Genomic DNA, 14872 nt, shown 5'->3' with positions numbered 1-14872 from the left:
ACAGATTAGAATCCTAACTCAGCAATTACCATCGGGTCACTCTATTGCCAATTTAAATTATTTAATCTCTGTCCTAAATACTAAAGGTGCCTTGGGTTTAGCTAATATGGGATAGAGCTATATATAGAACCATGTGTTTAAGTCTATCTACCAGACACTTCAGTCAATAAAAACATCACTCTTTTGGTAACTAATACACTCGAATGATCATACTCTATTAAGTAAAGGACACCATATTTTAGAGTTATAACAGGATTTGAGGGGCGTGAAGTTTGTTTGTTTTTGTTTTGTTTTTAGTGGCAGTATGCTTCCAGATAGTTCAGCTGGTGAGGGTTGTACCAATAGAAGGGCTCTGTTTAAATCAAGGCCAGACAGGGCCTGTATTGGGCTATGAATTACCCGAGTAAAGTTCAGATTTTCAAAAGCAGGAAAAAAAAAACCACAAAATACTCTGAACCATCAGAAATTACTTCTGATTTATCACCAGTGAAAACTCAGTTTTACACATCAAATAAATCACTTTATCTATAAACCATATAACCAAAAGTCTGATCATTTTACAAACTTCACCATTCTCAAATAATGGTTATTCTTCCAAAGATTGAAAATCAACAACATTATCAAAAAACAAACAAACTTCAATGCCACCCAAAATAACACTTTTCAAAACATGCTAAACTTTATTATGTAGCCAATATAATATTTGAATGCAGTTACAACAAAAGATCAAAGCATTATTTACCCTGAGACATTTTTGCATTAGATTCAGATAAAAATTCTTTCTGTATAACTCCCTCAACTCCAGACTTTGTTCCTATTTGAAACTCATAACAATCTGCTATTTCTTAATGTAGAAATACTTAATGAAACTGGACTCTCAAAGTGATTTTTATAACTTTTCAACAGTTATTAAAAGAGGGGTCTACCTACACAAGATAGGTTTGTTTTTACTACCCTAGAAGCTTAATTCCAATTCAAGCAAAATTATTTTGAAAAATGTAAACTATTTGGAATAGTATGAGATCATAAAGATGCTAACTCACTAATGAATGGACAGAAATATTAAATACATCTTCCAAATAACTGGTTCTTTTGGAGGTAATTAAAGCAATCAAAACTCAGATTAATAAAGTTTTCCCACCCTTTTAATGAAGTTTTAAATAATTTAAAACCAGCAGTTTTAATTCTTATTTTTAAAATTCAAGCAAATTCCAAAGAATGGTTAATATGTAAACAGTCACAATGCTATTCCATTTAAGCAATCTTTGCCCATTCACTCTCCAAAAAAATAATGAGTACCTTACTATGTACTTTGCTTCCCAAGGAGCTCAAGGTACTAAACATACATCATCCTACAAAATACCACTGAGAAAGCCATTACTCACATTATTGCTAGAGAACCAAACTCAGAAACTTGGGAGACCACAAGATAACTCAGATTAGAACCCTAGCTCCAAAATCTAAAAAATTCATAAGAAGTAGTGTTAATTCACACTAATATAAATGGTATGTACAAAATATATTAAGTATTTTTTAATGAGGGGTTAAAAAAAAAAAACTACCTCTGCCAAATGCTGTATTTGGAACATCAAGTGCATAAGGATCTTTTTCTAAAAGTTCAATTTTAAACTCTGTTTCAGTTAATCTGCAAATAAAGAACAAACATCACTAAGTTACTTATCTAAGAGAAGCACTCACATTTCAAGAAAAATGCCACTATTATAAACTATTTTTTATTATCTCAATATCTACATAAAAGAAACAGGTCCTTTAAAATTATTCTGACCAAAATATCTTTATATATCCCCATTTATTTTAGGGTAACAGGTTCCTTTTGCCTCATGATAGTGATGTTTTGTTGAGGTTTGGAAATGTTTTATTCTCTTTCAAAACTAGGCTACAAAGAATACCATATCACAGAATCCAACTTTTAGAAAGATCTTGAAGGGCCCTCCAAGGTCAATGAGTTCAAACCTATTATTTTACAACTAAGGAAAGTGAGGTTAGGAGTTTAAATCATTTATGCAAAATGAAAGTACTGGGGTTAAAACTCAGGGCTCCCAGCTCTGAGTCACATAAGCTTTCCGTTGTAGTATTACCCATACGATTCCAGTCATAACATAAAGTTGGAACCTGATTAATTCATCCTACTATTTTATTCCTTTCCAAACTTTTATCTGAAAAATATGACATTTTAAAAGAATCTTATTTCTAGTTCTAAACTATTAGATCTGAAATAAAACATTTAATCATATGGCTTTAATTTCTGAGTAGAAAAGACAAGTAAGAGACTAAAACTAATACTGGATAATGTTAATAGTACATTCTGTCAAGAAATTATAACACTATGGGAAGACTTTTACAGTCTTCATAGAAAACCATTTACTCTTCCCTTCAATTGTACACTGTACTCTTTTATCCTCTCATTCATTTTGTTATTGTAAAGCAATGCCATCCAATATAATAAAACCATGGAAAAAGAGAAATAATAAACATTCTATCCATTTATTCATTAAAAGATGTTAATACTCTGTGAATTACCATGTCAAAAAGATTTATCCTTTCTATCTTCATCTCTTATAATCTCTTTCTACCGACACTCTGATTTAAACAAAATTTTTTTAAGTTATACTTTTTACAAAAAAATCTATGAAAAGTTTCTCTCTGTTACAGTAACCTCTAGTCAAGCATTTCAAACAAAAAATCTAGTAAACTCTAATAGAACTAAGGTATACTTTATTACTAGATATGTTGGGTCATTGAAAGTCTGTTTATCCTTAGAAAAAATATTAACTACTTAATAAAATAAGTAAGAATAAAAGTCATAAGCAAAGTTTTTAAAGTATTCCTACTAAGATACTTACTTTTGTCTGTTGTGAGCATTTTCTTTCCTTAAATCATTGAGGTTTCTTTCAGCGGTCCGGGCTGCCAACTTAAGGAAAATAATATATTTTTAAAATAAATTTATGAAAACTTGAAATATAAGCATACATAAATATCTCAATAATTGCATACAAATATCACAATCACTTAAGTATGTAAGTAAGCATTTCAGTAAACTCAATGTAAAAAAAATTAATTTAGAAAATTATATCAAAAAGAAATGAGTTTCATACAACCAGATGAACCTAAGGCTGGAGTTTAATCACGTACTTGCCAAGAAATGCTTTCAGCTAGATGTGAAGTCAAGGATTAGAATTACTTGGTGTTGTAAATATCCAAATAACATGACAAGAGCTATGGAAGAGGACTCAAGCTTAGGAATGGAGACTCAGAATTATGCCTGGCAGCATTGGCAGTGGAACAAAGTAACTATCTCTGGAAAGAGATCATTGTAATTCTGTGAAACTATAAAGGTCTAAACATGCTGGTAAAGGCCATTTTTTTTTTTAAATGACTGAATATAATCAAAGAATGCTGCATGTTTATTAAGTACACAGCACTGTAGAGATACATTCCTTTAGTCTTTTACATCTATTTACAGACACTTTCATTTAATAAAAATCAGAGTACCAATACAGATGTTACAAGAAAAAAAAGCTTATACCAAGAATATGCAATAAACCCAAATAGCTGTGGGTAAAATTAAGCTTGCATAGAATACTACGTTTCCCTGTTATCCTGTGGACTCTCAGGGTAGAAGCAGCAGAGTGGGGAACACCACACCTGCCAGATCAATGCAGTTCACTAGGGCAAATGTGAGTCACCAAAAGGTAGGCGAATTAACGCAGTCTGTAATTGTGACCTGTACCTGGGAACTGACTTTAACTGGGCCAATAGTCACCAAAAATATAGCTTAACCACATGTTAGCACTCAATATCAAAAGATTCCAGGTGTGAATCTTTTTCCAAATTATATAATCAATTTTGTAATAACAAAAAAGAACACCATTGTAACAATTTTGTTAACAAAATACCAATTCATTTAACTTTTAATGATGCAGAACTAAAATCATTTCTAAATGTTTGCTAATGTGTAATATATTTACTCTTAAACATATGGCACAAAAACGTGTAGTTAAGTCAAAAGTAAGTTCTACTCTGATTATAGTATAGTATATATTAAAGATATACCTACAACAAAGAAATAAAAACAGACTGATGACAATGGTTCACATTTGAAAAATTTACAACCAGAAGTTAGCAGAAACTGTAATTTTAGTAAATAACCAACCATATTGTAATCTAAGACATTTATATTCAGATATTGAACACTTACAATATGCAAAAAAGATTCTATTAGGTACAGGTGTTAAGAAGGAAAACAAAACAGTCCCTATAAGCTTAAATCTGTAGTAAGAACAAATACAAATAACCACAGTACTTGCCACAGGATACAAAAAAAATACCCAAGTACTATGACAATTTAAAGGAAGATTAAATCTAACAGGATGGAGCAAAGAAATGCTCAACAGAGAAAGTAACACCTAAAATGAAGAAATTATTACAGTAAAATAGTGGAAACAAACTGAAAGTTTATAAAATGAAAAACTTCATAGAAAAGATAAAACTTCATAAAAAATATCTATGATATATTAAGAAAGGTTATAAAACATTAATATATGATCTTGTTTTTTTAAACATATATATGTGCTTTATGTCTCAATGTATCTATAAAAGTATGGAATAAATTAAAGTACTACTGCTGATTACTTCTTTGTACTTTTCTACATGGTATAACTTTTGTTCAACGAGTATATATTATTTTTATAAAATATCTTTTTAGTTTGAGACATGAAGGGCATATTTTCTGCATGTTTTAATTTAATGTCAATGTAATTATTTACTAAACAAGAATTTCAATGTATTGAAAAGAAAAAGTATAAGACTTGGAATCTTAAAAAAAAACATATAAGACTTAGAATCTAAAAGGTCAATGTTTCAATCTCCAATCTTAACTCTCTAATCACGTGACCTAGGGCTGTTTCCTCATCAGGAAGACCTGAATTACAATACCCATTTTCTTTTACAGCTATTGTGTAGACTGAGTGAGTAATATATGTAAAATGCCTTTGAGTACAGTGCCTAGAATATATGCAATACTAATAAACATCAGTTCCTCTCCATCTTTAAAAAATAATTTGCATCTGAGCATTTAGAAAGGAGTGAGGAAGATTAAACTCACTTCCAAGACCAGCATATTATTTCAATAACAAATATTATTTCAATAACAAATATTACAGAAGCATATACATAAAAGTTCAAAATTGGGAAGGATCCTGATATTCAACTTATCTAATTTCTTACTCTAAGCTGAAATCTCCATTCCAAGAAACATCCATGCCTAAAAACAAAAATATCTTCCAAGCTTCAGTACAACAGTGATAATTTAACAGTTAACATTTATTGAATGCCTACTATATGTCAGGTACTTGGCTATCAGAATTATCTTATTTAATGTCATCACAATAACTGTGAAATAGATACTAGCAATATCTCTGTCTTTAGGTAAGGAACAGGTGGTAAGTGATAGAGCCAGGATAGCAACCAAGACAGGATGACTCCAGACCCCTTATTCACCTACTGTGCAAATCACTTCCCCTTGAAGACTTTGAGGGGCAAGTCCTTCAAAGGCCAGCTGTTAACAACAGTTCTTCATGTTAGAGAGACCATCCTGATCATTACTCAAAATCTATATAGTTATCACTTTCTCATATAGTTCCTCCAAAACACTGACATGTGAAGGTCTTGTGAAGGTCTTTTTTTCAATATGTAACAAGTAATTAAAAATCAGAGAATCAGATACCTGATTTACATTAATATAACTTTTAGAACTAGGACGGGCTTTAGATTATTACTTCAGCTAGTCCCATTGTTTTACAGATGAGTAAACAAGCCCAGAGAATTTTAAAAATTTGTCCACAAGTAATTAGCTGGCAATCCACTGCCTGAAACAAGTCCATGAACGTTGCCTCACCTCCCCCAGAGTATAAGCCCCAAAGAGTAAAGCTCCTTGCAAAGAAGTAATGTGCTAAAAGCAGAGAAGGAAAAATCAGATTTTGTGAATAACTGTATCATAACAAAGTATTTAGTTCATAAGGGATGTAATTCCACTACTGGTGAAATTAAAAGAAACTGATTTCTTTATACACCACCTTTTTTCTTAGTTATAAAAGTGTACCTTTACACTGCTCATCTAAATTAGGAAAAAGAACAATTTGACAAAAAAGCCTAAGAAAATCTAATACTTACCCAATTATCATGTGCTTTTTTCTCATGAGAAATAATCTGAAAAAGAAAAGTCATTAAAATACTACTAATAACTATTTTTTTCTGTAAAAAACATTCATACCTACCACTATGATTTAATACAAAACTCATAAATTCAAAAATAACTCAATCATCTCTAAAAAGTCAGCAAGTATTATTTTAAAGCAAATTTTCATATATATATGATCTACTCTATTACACTTCTAAAACAAAAACAATGTTAAGACAACTGAAATTTTTGTCTAGCACATTTCTGTTTTACACAATAATCAATTACAATCAGTTCAGTTCAGTTCAGTTCACTCGCTCAGTCGTGTCCGACTCTTTGCGACCCCATGAATAGGAGGTACCAATTAAGAAACAACTAGCCAGACTGGTCATACATATATATATATATATATATGACCCTAATGCTGATATATGTTTGTTTATTTATGCAACTCAAATTCCCAAATCAGCAGTAGTTCACATAGCAACTTTAAACAATGTCTCTTGTCCCAGAATCTTTGCTCCCTAGAAATGTTCCGCCACCACATGCAAAACCTCAAGAGACTAACTATATTCCTGCATCAAAACAGATATGAATTCAAACAAATCACCACTGTTTTAAGTTACACATACACACACACATACCTGTCCTTGATAAGAATGAATAGTTCTCTCCAACTCTTCTTCTAGATCTTTGGCTCGCTTTCTATAAAGAACAAACAATCATTCTACTCTTAACATAAACTAAGAAATGACAGAACACACTCTCTCTACTGAAAATATTAAGTAATTTAACACCTAGACTGCTTTGTTTCATGTAATGCTAGAACTCCACATGTTCATCACCTTTGGTGTTGCTGGTTTAGTTGCAAGGTTGTAAAGCATATTTTTTTCCTGATATAATTTAAACATTAGGTAAGCTTTAGGAATACTACTACGTGAGTTTACCTAAAACAAAAATCATGACAAGATTTAGATGGAATACTGGCTCATTTTCATTTCTAAGAAGCATATTGGGAGATGTATTCAGATGTCTAGTGTCTTAATAGAACTCTAGGAAATTAAAGATCTGTGAGAAAGAAAATGCTATTACCTTTATAAGACTAAAAAGACTTAAGGTTCATAAGACTATAAAAAGACCTTAGAAGACTAAAAACTTTTGCATAAAATTCAAGCTTGCTCTTCCTAATGTAAAATGAAGTATCACAACTATTTGGAGTACTGCTGAATCTTGTCACTTATTTTCTCTAGGTTTTTATTATTTCTATTATTTTAGGATCGATTATTTCAGTAAGGATTGAGCTAAGGTAAAAACTAGATTTATGGTCTTATAAACACTTCTTCATAACTTTAATTAAGGCTTATTCTTTTTGCAGCATACTGCTCAAATTGATTAATATTATATACATTCTTCCCCATGTGAACCAAAGAGGAAAGACCTTAAAATTAGTCACATTAACAAAGTTCTTAACTTTAACATAATAGGATTGCCCATATTCAAATCCAACTACTCTAAGAGATTTTGAATTACATAAAGTAAAAGAAAAACTTTTTTCCTTTTTATATTTTCTGTATAATCGCATAAGAGCAAGACATCTAAATGAAAAATAATAAAATTATGGGGGATTTTTTTTGATTACTCTATTATTTTTTTCTGCTTTTGGGCTTTTGTATGGATACCCTTCCTACCTCAAAAAGAAAGGGGTGAAATATATTCATACCTATAGGTCTCCAGCTCTTCAGCTGCATGATTGACCTTTTCATCAGCTTTGGAAAGTTTCTCCTCTTTTTCTAACCGGTAATTTTCCTCCATTGTCAATTTCCTTAAAACAAAAAGTATTTTATTTCTGTTATTGTATGTCATAAAATAACCAATGGTATATTTTTAATTATATCACAACTGGTGATTTATTCTACTGCTTCCCATAAAGCAACCTGTAAATATCAATAAAAACATCACATGTAAGAAAAAAACAAATGTACCTGAGTGTGCAATTTAATATTATAGAATCAAATTGTAAAGCACCTTATCCAATACAGTACTACTAATACAGAAGCTTTAAGAGTTCACCATTATCATTTATATTTTCATCACTGAACAAAAAATGTTTCAAAATCAAATAACTTTCTTAAAAAAATAAATTGATGAGATGCAACCCAATCATAAATTAAGAACTTTGAATAACCACATAATGAAAGTTAAAGTCACTCAATGGTGTCCAACTCTGTGACCCCAAGGACTTTAGAGTCTGTGGAATTCTCTAGGTCAAAATACTGGAGTGGGTAGCCTTTCCCTTCTCCAGGGGATCTTCCCAACACAGGGATCGAACACAAGTCTCCCACATTGCAGGTGGATTCTTTACCAGCTGAACCACAAGGGAAGCCTAAATAATCACATAAGCTGAAAGCAAAATGTCTTTAAGCTATTTTATCTGCCACTCAATGGAGTGACCAACGTAATTTATTACCTGTGAAGTATCATTTCATTTTCTTGATATAGTTCAGTCATTACTTTAAGTTTCTGCTGAAGTTTTTGAGTTTCACTTTCGAACTGTGTATTTTCTGACTGTAAAGATGCTTGTTCAGTCTGGAGATTTTTAATACACTCTACAGAAAAATTTTTTAAATCACAATTAAGGGAGCAAATATTTTGAGCTACACATTAATATTTATAAAAATAAAAATTACAAAAACTAATTATTAATAAACTAAATTCTTTCTGACAGAAAATTGATATTTTGTTCGCCTAAATACCTTTTAACATGTTAAAGAGCTATATAAATTATAATTTTTTTTTATTATTTAAGGATTTCCTACAAAAAATTTCTAAAACCTTCAGTACTCTAATTCTAGCATCTAATTTTCAGTCTAGGAGACAAAAGTCACTAAAATTCTCAAAGTTTTGGTGATGAGGATTTTGAAGGCAAATACTTTAGCTTAATATTTCCTGTGAATCTCTCCCACATGATTAATAATGCATCCTTTTTACCCTAGTAAAGTTTACCCATTAATACTTCTACCCAGCCTCTTTTTAAGCCAAAATTTTTATACATGATAAAAATCAAGCCGGAAATTTGGATCTTCTCATAATGAATGCCCCAAAGTCCTGCTGGCTTACACCAGATCAAGACTGGAAAGGAAAGTAATAACTTTAGCTTTGTTTCAACCTACAAGAATCATCAATGAAAATTAAACAATTCTAATTAATTATGATTATAAAATAATTAGTGGATACACTAATTAGGCAAATTATTTCTCTTTCAACATAACATAATTCATAAGACTAAGGTGACATCTCCCAAAAAAATGTGCATGAATCATGATCATACCACAAATCTTGAAACAAGGCAAAACTCACTCTGCCTAAACAGGACAATTCCAAAACCATACTAACAATCATTAGAATTTTATTGATTTATGTAATGTTATATAATTATTCTAAAACATCTACTAATTAAATATACACACCAAAAAGACAGTTTAATATTAACATTAAATGATTAAATGTGCAGAAAATTGTCCACATCTGTCTTTCCAAGAAATTTTAAAATCTAGATCAGTAAAGTTTGCTGACCTTTGGCCTTAAGCCATTGCCATGTCATCTTAATAATTCTTAACAAGCCATTTTTAAGTCACTTAACTGACATTCATGTTGGATATTACTTCTTTTAAAATTGGATCATCTCTATTTAAAAAAAAAATTAAACCAACACTTAAACTTTCATTATATTTTTTCACTTCTACCGTAACTATTTTGTTTCAAATCCTCTGTATCTTAAAATAGCACTGTAAAGGATTACCAAAAACGACAGGGTCAGAGGAGAAATAATTCAGAAGAAAACCTTTCTGTTCTGAATAGAAGATCAATTATAGAAATTTATATTTCATGACTCCCTAAAATAAGAAAGATTTGCAAGAAGGGACACAAAGTCTCCAAATACTAGTTTTAGAAAAATAGTAATTTGCCAAGATACCATATTAAGTGATGGGGTAACTGGTGAGCAAATTCCTTACTATCCCAGCACTTACTACAGCTCCTCACTGACAGCCTGTTAATGTACTAAAATAGGGCTTCCTTGAAAGTAGGCTCCATATCTTTTCCTCTTGTAAATATCCCATGGCTTTTAGTACTATACATTAGCAAAACTTTAAGTTAATAGTAATGTTTTTCAAAATTCAAAAATAACCGAATTACCAGTACCATGTGAATAGGGCAATGATAATTTTTTAAATAATCTGTATCTTTGGTGGTTCAACCTTTTCAAAAAATGTCTTATTATAAACCCAGTTTACTTATTTTAGAAATTTTTGAAAATATAGATAAGTAAAAAGAAAACAGAAATCTGTCCATGACCCATATTCAAAGAGAATCATGGCTGACATTCGAGAATATCCTTCCATCGTTTTTTTATGCTAACAGTTATGCTGAATTTTTTTTTTTTTTACAATATGGAATGTTCCTTACATCAACTTTTAAAATTTTGGAACATAACAGTATTTGTTCACTTGAGGAAAAAAAACGCTATCAGCAAAATTAAAAAAACAATCTTTTCAATGAAAAAAAACATCTGTTCTACAGGTCTAACATCATTCCCATATATGTTAATATACTATGCAAGGACATTAGAGGAAAAAACTGTACCATAAAAAGATCTATAAAATATAGAAGTACCACTACTAAAAATCAAATTTGCAATTAACAAAGTTTTTTTTAACTAAGTTTTAATTTGTTACTTTTTAATAACTAAAACCATACCAAATATTTGACACTGAAATTGAAAGTACCGCTTTACGTTTTTTTAATAATGTCATTAATTTTATATAAATATGGGGGAAACGATATGACTTTACCAACAATAAAAACTCAGACTAACTTTTCACAAATAACAAACAAAAGTAAAAAAAAAAAATCAAATTGTATCTCCCCATAATTGATTCAATTAATGTTCTATTCTCTATAAGAAGACATATTTATTTAGAGAAACTTTGTAAGTCTATAGATTATCTACCTGTAAGCTCTTCTTTTGTTTTATCAACTTCAGATAATTGAGTGTAAATTTGGTTCCTTTCTCCTTCTAGGGTTTTTAAAGAAGCTCTTAACTTCAAAGAATGGGAGAAGGAGAAGAAAAAAAGCAACATTAAACAATTATACCAAAACAAACAAAAATCTCAATATACCATCCTAATCCTTTGAAGCTCTTTTACACTCCGATGAATTACTGCCCAGACTACAGAAGCCAACAATGGAGTTTCCATCTTAGAAAGTTAGCAAAGTCATCAACACATGTAAATCTCAAAATAGGAATAAAGAAGTCAGTGACCAATGCTTGAACAGCAGCTGTTTGCTTTCAGCACATAAATTTTGATCAAAGCAACCTTCAAGTTACATTACTGAAACTTCACATAGACCAATAAAGATCAAGATACCACTACTAGGATGAAACAGTGTAGGGATAAATCACAAGAAAATGAATCTAGTACCTACTTCTCAAGATAAGATATGGGGCAATAGAATATTAGAAAACACTGAGACCAGAGGATGAAGAACATTGAAAGAGGAAAAGTATGGGAAAATAGGTAGTAAACAATCTTAATATAGTCCTTATCCAAAGAAATGAGTGCACACCTTGAAAATTTTTATTACAATAAATTCTAAAAACTAACAATATGAATTTCTAGTTACCGTAAAAAAATTAAAAAGCAACTGAAGAAAATTCTGATCACTTCTAAAACTTCTGTCACTTATATGGTAACTATAAAATGGACATTTAAAACAGTTACTAGGATATATGGATTTAATCCATGCTTTATCTGTTTCTCTATATTCTTATGTAGTAATGCAAACCTTAGCAGCATGAATCAGTTTCTTCAAAGCTCCTTTTGGTTGATTATCTATAGTGAAAAACAAAAACATAATAACTTGATAAAACAGTACAATGCCACAACAGACAGCCAAATGATTTTATTAGTTCACTCAACTAGAGCTTTATAATCCCTTGCTACAATAAAGAATTTACTATAAGGCACAGTGGCCTCAGACCTGCTCCAAGGAAGCTAAACAAAAAAAGCAATGGAATTATCATAGTATCATGTAACAGGGTTCTTCACCACTAACTCTAAAAACAGAGTTAAAATAAGCATTTGGGAATCACCTAAATCTAGCCCACAGTCTCAATTACTCTTAGAATCCCTCATCAGACAAAATATGACCAGAATTATATTCCAAATTAAAATAACATTAAACATGAGTTTTCTCATTAGAAAAATAATTATTTCTAAAAAAAATAAAATTAAAAAAAAGAAAAATAATTATTTCTTACAAGATAAAGCAGAAGTAAAAAAGTACAAACAGAACTATATGTCTTTACTTTGGAGTGTACTTTTCTTCCAAGACATTAATGTTATCATCAAAGAAAATCTTTAAAAAAAAAATCACACCTTCTCCTTAACACATTTTTTACTGACACAGAGGATGGAGGGAGAGAAAAGAGAAAGGTTACAAAAGTCAGAGAAACTATCACTGGGGGGAACTCAAAGAAGATACCTGAGACCTCTCTGCACTGTTCTTATGATTTTCTGTGAGTCTACATCAAAACAAGATGTTCTCTTTCAAAGTCAAAAGAACTGATCTGAAAACACACTAAGTGGCTATAGGGAACCTAACTTCTGCTGAGTTTTCAAACTGCAACCAGCAATGGCAACAGAATTTGGGCTGGTAAAAATTAAAGTACTGTCACCATATGAACCATCTAAAGAAATGCATCTTAAGGCATTCATTTACATAACACTCAATTTTCCAACTACTCACCCATCCATTTGATCAGCTTACAGTACAGGGGGAAATAGGCATGGAAAGAATTATGATGCAATGTGAAGACTGCTGTGGTCGTGGTTGTGGTTTAGTCACTAACTCATGTATGACTCTTGCGACCCCTTGGATTGTAGCCCGCCAGGCTCCTCTGTCCATGGGATTTCCCAGGCAAGAATACTGGAGTGGGTTGCCATTTCCTTCTCCAGGGGATTTTCCTGACCCAGGGATCGAACACACATCTCCCGCCTTGCAGGTGGTCCCCTACATTACAGGCAGATTCTTTACCACTGAGCCACCAGGGAAGCCAAAGACTGCTATAATGTACAACACATAAAAAGAACAGAGATGAGGAAGGCTGAAAGTCTATCTGAGGCACTGAAGAAAGATTTACTGAAATGGAGCTATCTTAGCTGAAACAACCATAAGGGATAGTGAGAGACAAAAAGAATATTACATGAGTATATAAAGAGTATTATGCACATGGGGAACTAAAAGGATATACAAGAGCCAGTCATCATTTCCAGTAAAAGAAGATGAGTTATGACTTAATACCTAGGTATGCATCATTTTCTGAATCACTCTTCACTTCCCATTCCAAGTTATCATCATCTGTAATGTCTTCACCAAGTACAGCAGTCCAGTCTTTCATCTTTCGTAAGCGCTCTGTCAGAGACTTGACATTTACCAAAGGGGGGAGAAAAGAGGGTAATGCCTTATGCTGACTTTACAACCTCTGAATGCATAACTGTAGTCTAAAAATCAACCCACATAGATAAAAGTACATGAGCTCTTACTCTCTACCCAGCATAAAATATGTAAATACTCTCAAAAACTAACATTTATTTACTATTAAGGTCTACAAGTTAAAAGTAACAACTGGTTACTCTTAAATCAAACATGAAAAGTGAAAACGCAAAGTGTCAGTCGCTCAGTCAGGTACGACTCTTCATGACCCCATGGACTGTAGCCCACCAGGCACCTTTGTCCATGGAATTCTCCAGGCAAGAATACTGGTGTGGGTAGCCATTCATTTCTCTAGTGATCTTCCAACTCAGGGATCGAACCCAGGTCTCCTGCATTGCAGGTGGATTCCTTACCATCTGAGCCACCAAGGAAGCCCAAATCAAATAAATATAATCCCTAGTAATGGCCCATTTTTGCTAAATGTATCAATGACTATACAGTAACAAGATTTCTTACGTGGTATTTCTCACTGCCACAGTAAGAGCAGTCATTAACATGAGAACAAATTTTGTGTGAAGTCAAACAAATCCCCAGGTGAAGTACATGATATATGAAAAAAGAGATTTCACAGATTCAATTTATTCAAGTAAACAACTAGCTGAGGAGATCAACTGACATAAGTGACAAAAAGAAAAAGAAACTGTAAAAGAGAATCTGAGTTGCAACATTAGAGGCTTTGCTATAGTTCTTTTGGAATTTTCTTAAAGATTTTCTTACACTATAGAGAATAAAAGAGACTATTCCATGTATTTCTGTGGAAGGACACACCTAAAAGACTGATTCTGCTCTACAATTTCCACCCTTCAATCTCCTCCCTTTTGAGAGTTCCAGGCACAAATATCATGGCCTACAGCTCTGAATAGAGCTTGAGATTAACACCTCATTCTTCTTCTGTTAGGAAGAGTCCCAAGTCTTTTAGCAAAGTTTAGGAAAAAATAAAACAAAACAATATGCCAAATTACAAATACAAATCCTAATGATGGAACTGTGAAAACATCTTTGCAAGTATGCTAAGTCGCTTCAGTCGTGTCCAACTCTTTATGACCCCATGGACTGCAGCCCTCTAGGCTCCTCTGTCCATGGGATTCTCTAGGCAGGAACCCTGGAGTGGGCTGCCAT

General features: G+C 31.9%; 1 protein-coding gene across 11 annotated transcripts in view; it reads right to left on the bottom strand.

Moving 5' to 3' along the window:
* Window positions 1-14872, bottom strand: part of MIA2 (MIA SH3 domain ER export factor 2) — an 88640-nt gene that overhangs the window by 20462 nt on the left and 53306 nt on the right. For 10 of the 11 annotated variants that reach the window (XM_065906983.1, XM_065906985.1, XM_065906984.1 and 7 more), the window contains 9 exons: window positions 13562-13682; window positions 12044-12090; window positions 11208-11298; window positions 8667-8805; window positions 7920-8021; window positions 6844-6904; window positions 6193-6228; window positions 2865-2932; window positions 1563-1645 (listed from right to left, as the gene is read on the bottom strand). In XM_065906983.1, coding sequence (XP_065763055.1) covers window positions 1563-1645; window positions 2865-2932; window positions 6193-6228; window positions 6844-6904; window positions 7920-8021; window positions 8667-8805; window positions 11208-11298; window positions 12044-12090; window positions 13562-13682 — 748 coding nt within the window. The remainder of the gene's footprint in view (window positions 1-1562; window positions 1646-2864; window positions 2933-6192; window positions 6229-6843; window positions 6905-7919; window positions 8022-8666; window positions 8806-11207; window positions 11299-12043; window positions 12091-13561; window positions 13683-14872) is intronic. The other variant, XR_010659208.1, reaches the window with a different exon arrangement.

Source organism: Muntiacus reevesi, chromosome 15, assembly GCF_963930625.1.
Source record: "Muntiacus reevesi chromosome 15, mMunRee1.1, whole genome shotgun sequence".
Lineage (NCBI taxonomy): Eukaryota > Metazoa > Chordata > Mammalia > Artiodactyla > Cervidae > Muntiacus > Muntiacus reevesi.
The sequence above is the reverse complement of the archived record's forward strand: the minus strand, read 5'-3'. Positions and strand labels throughout refer to the sequence as shown.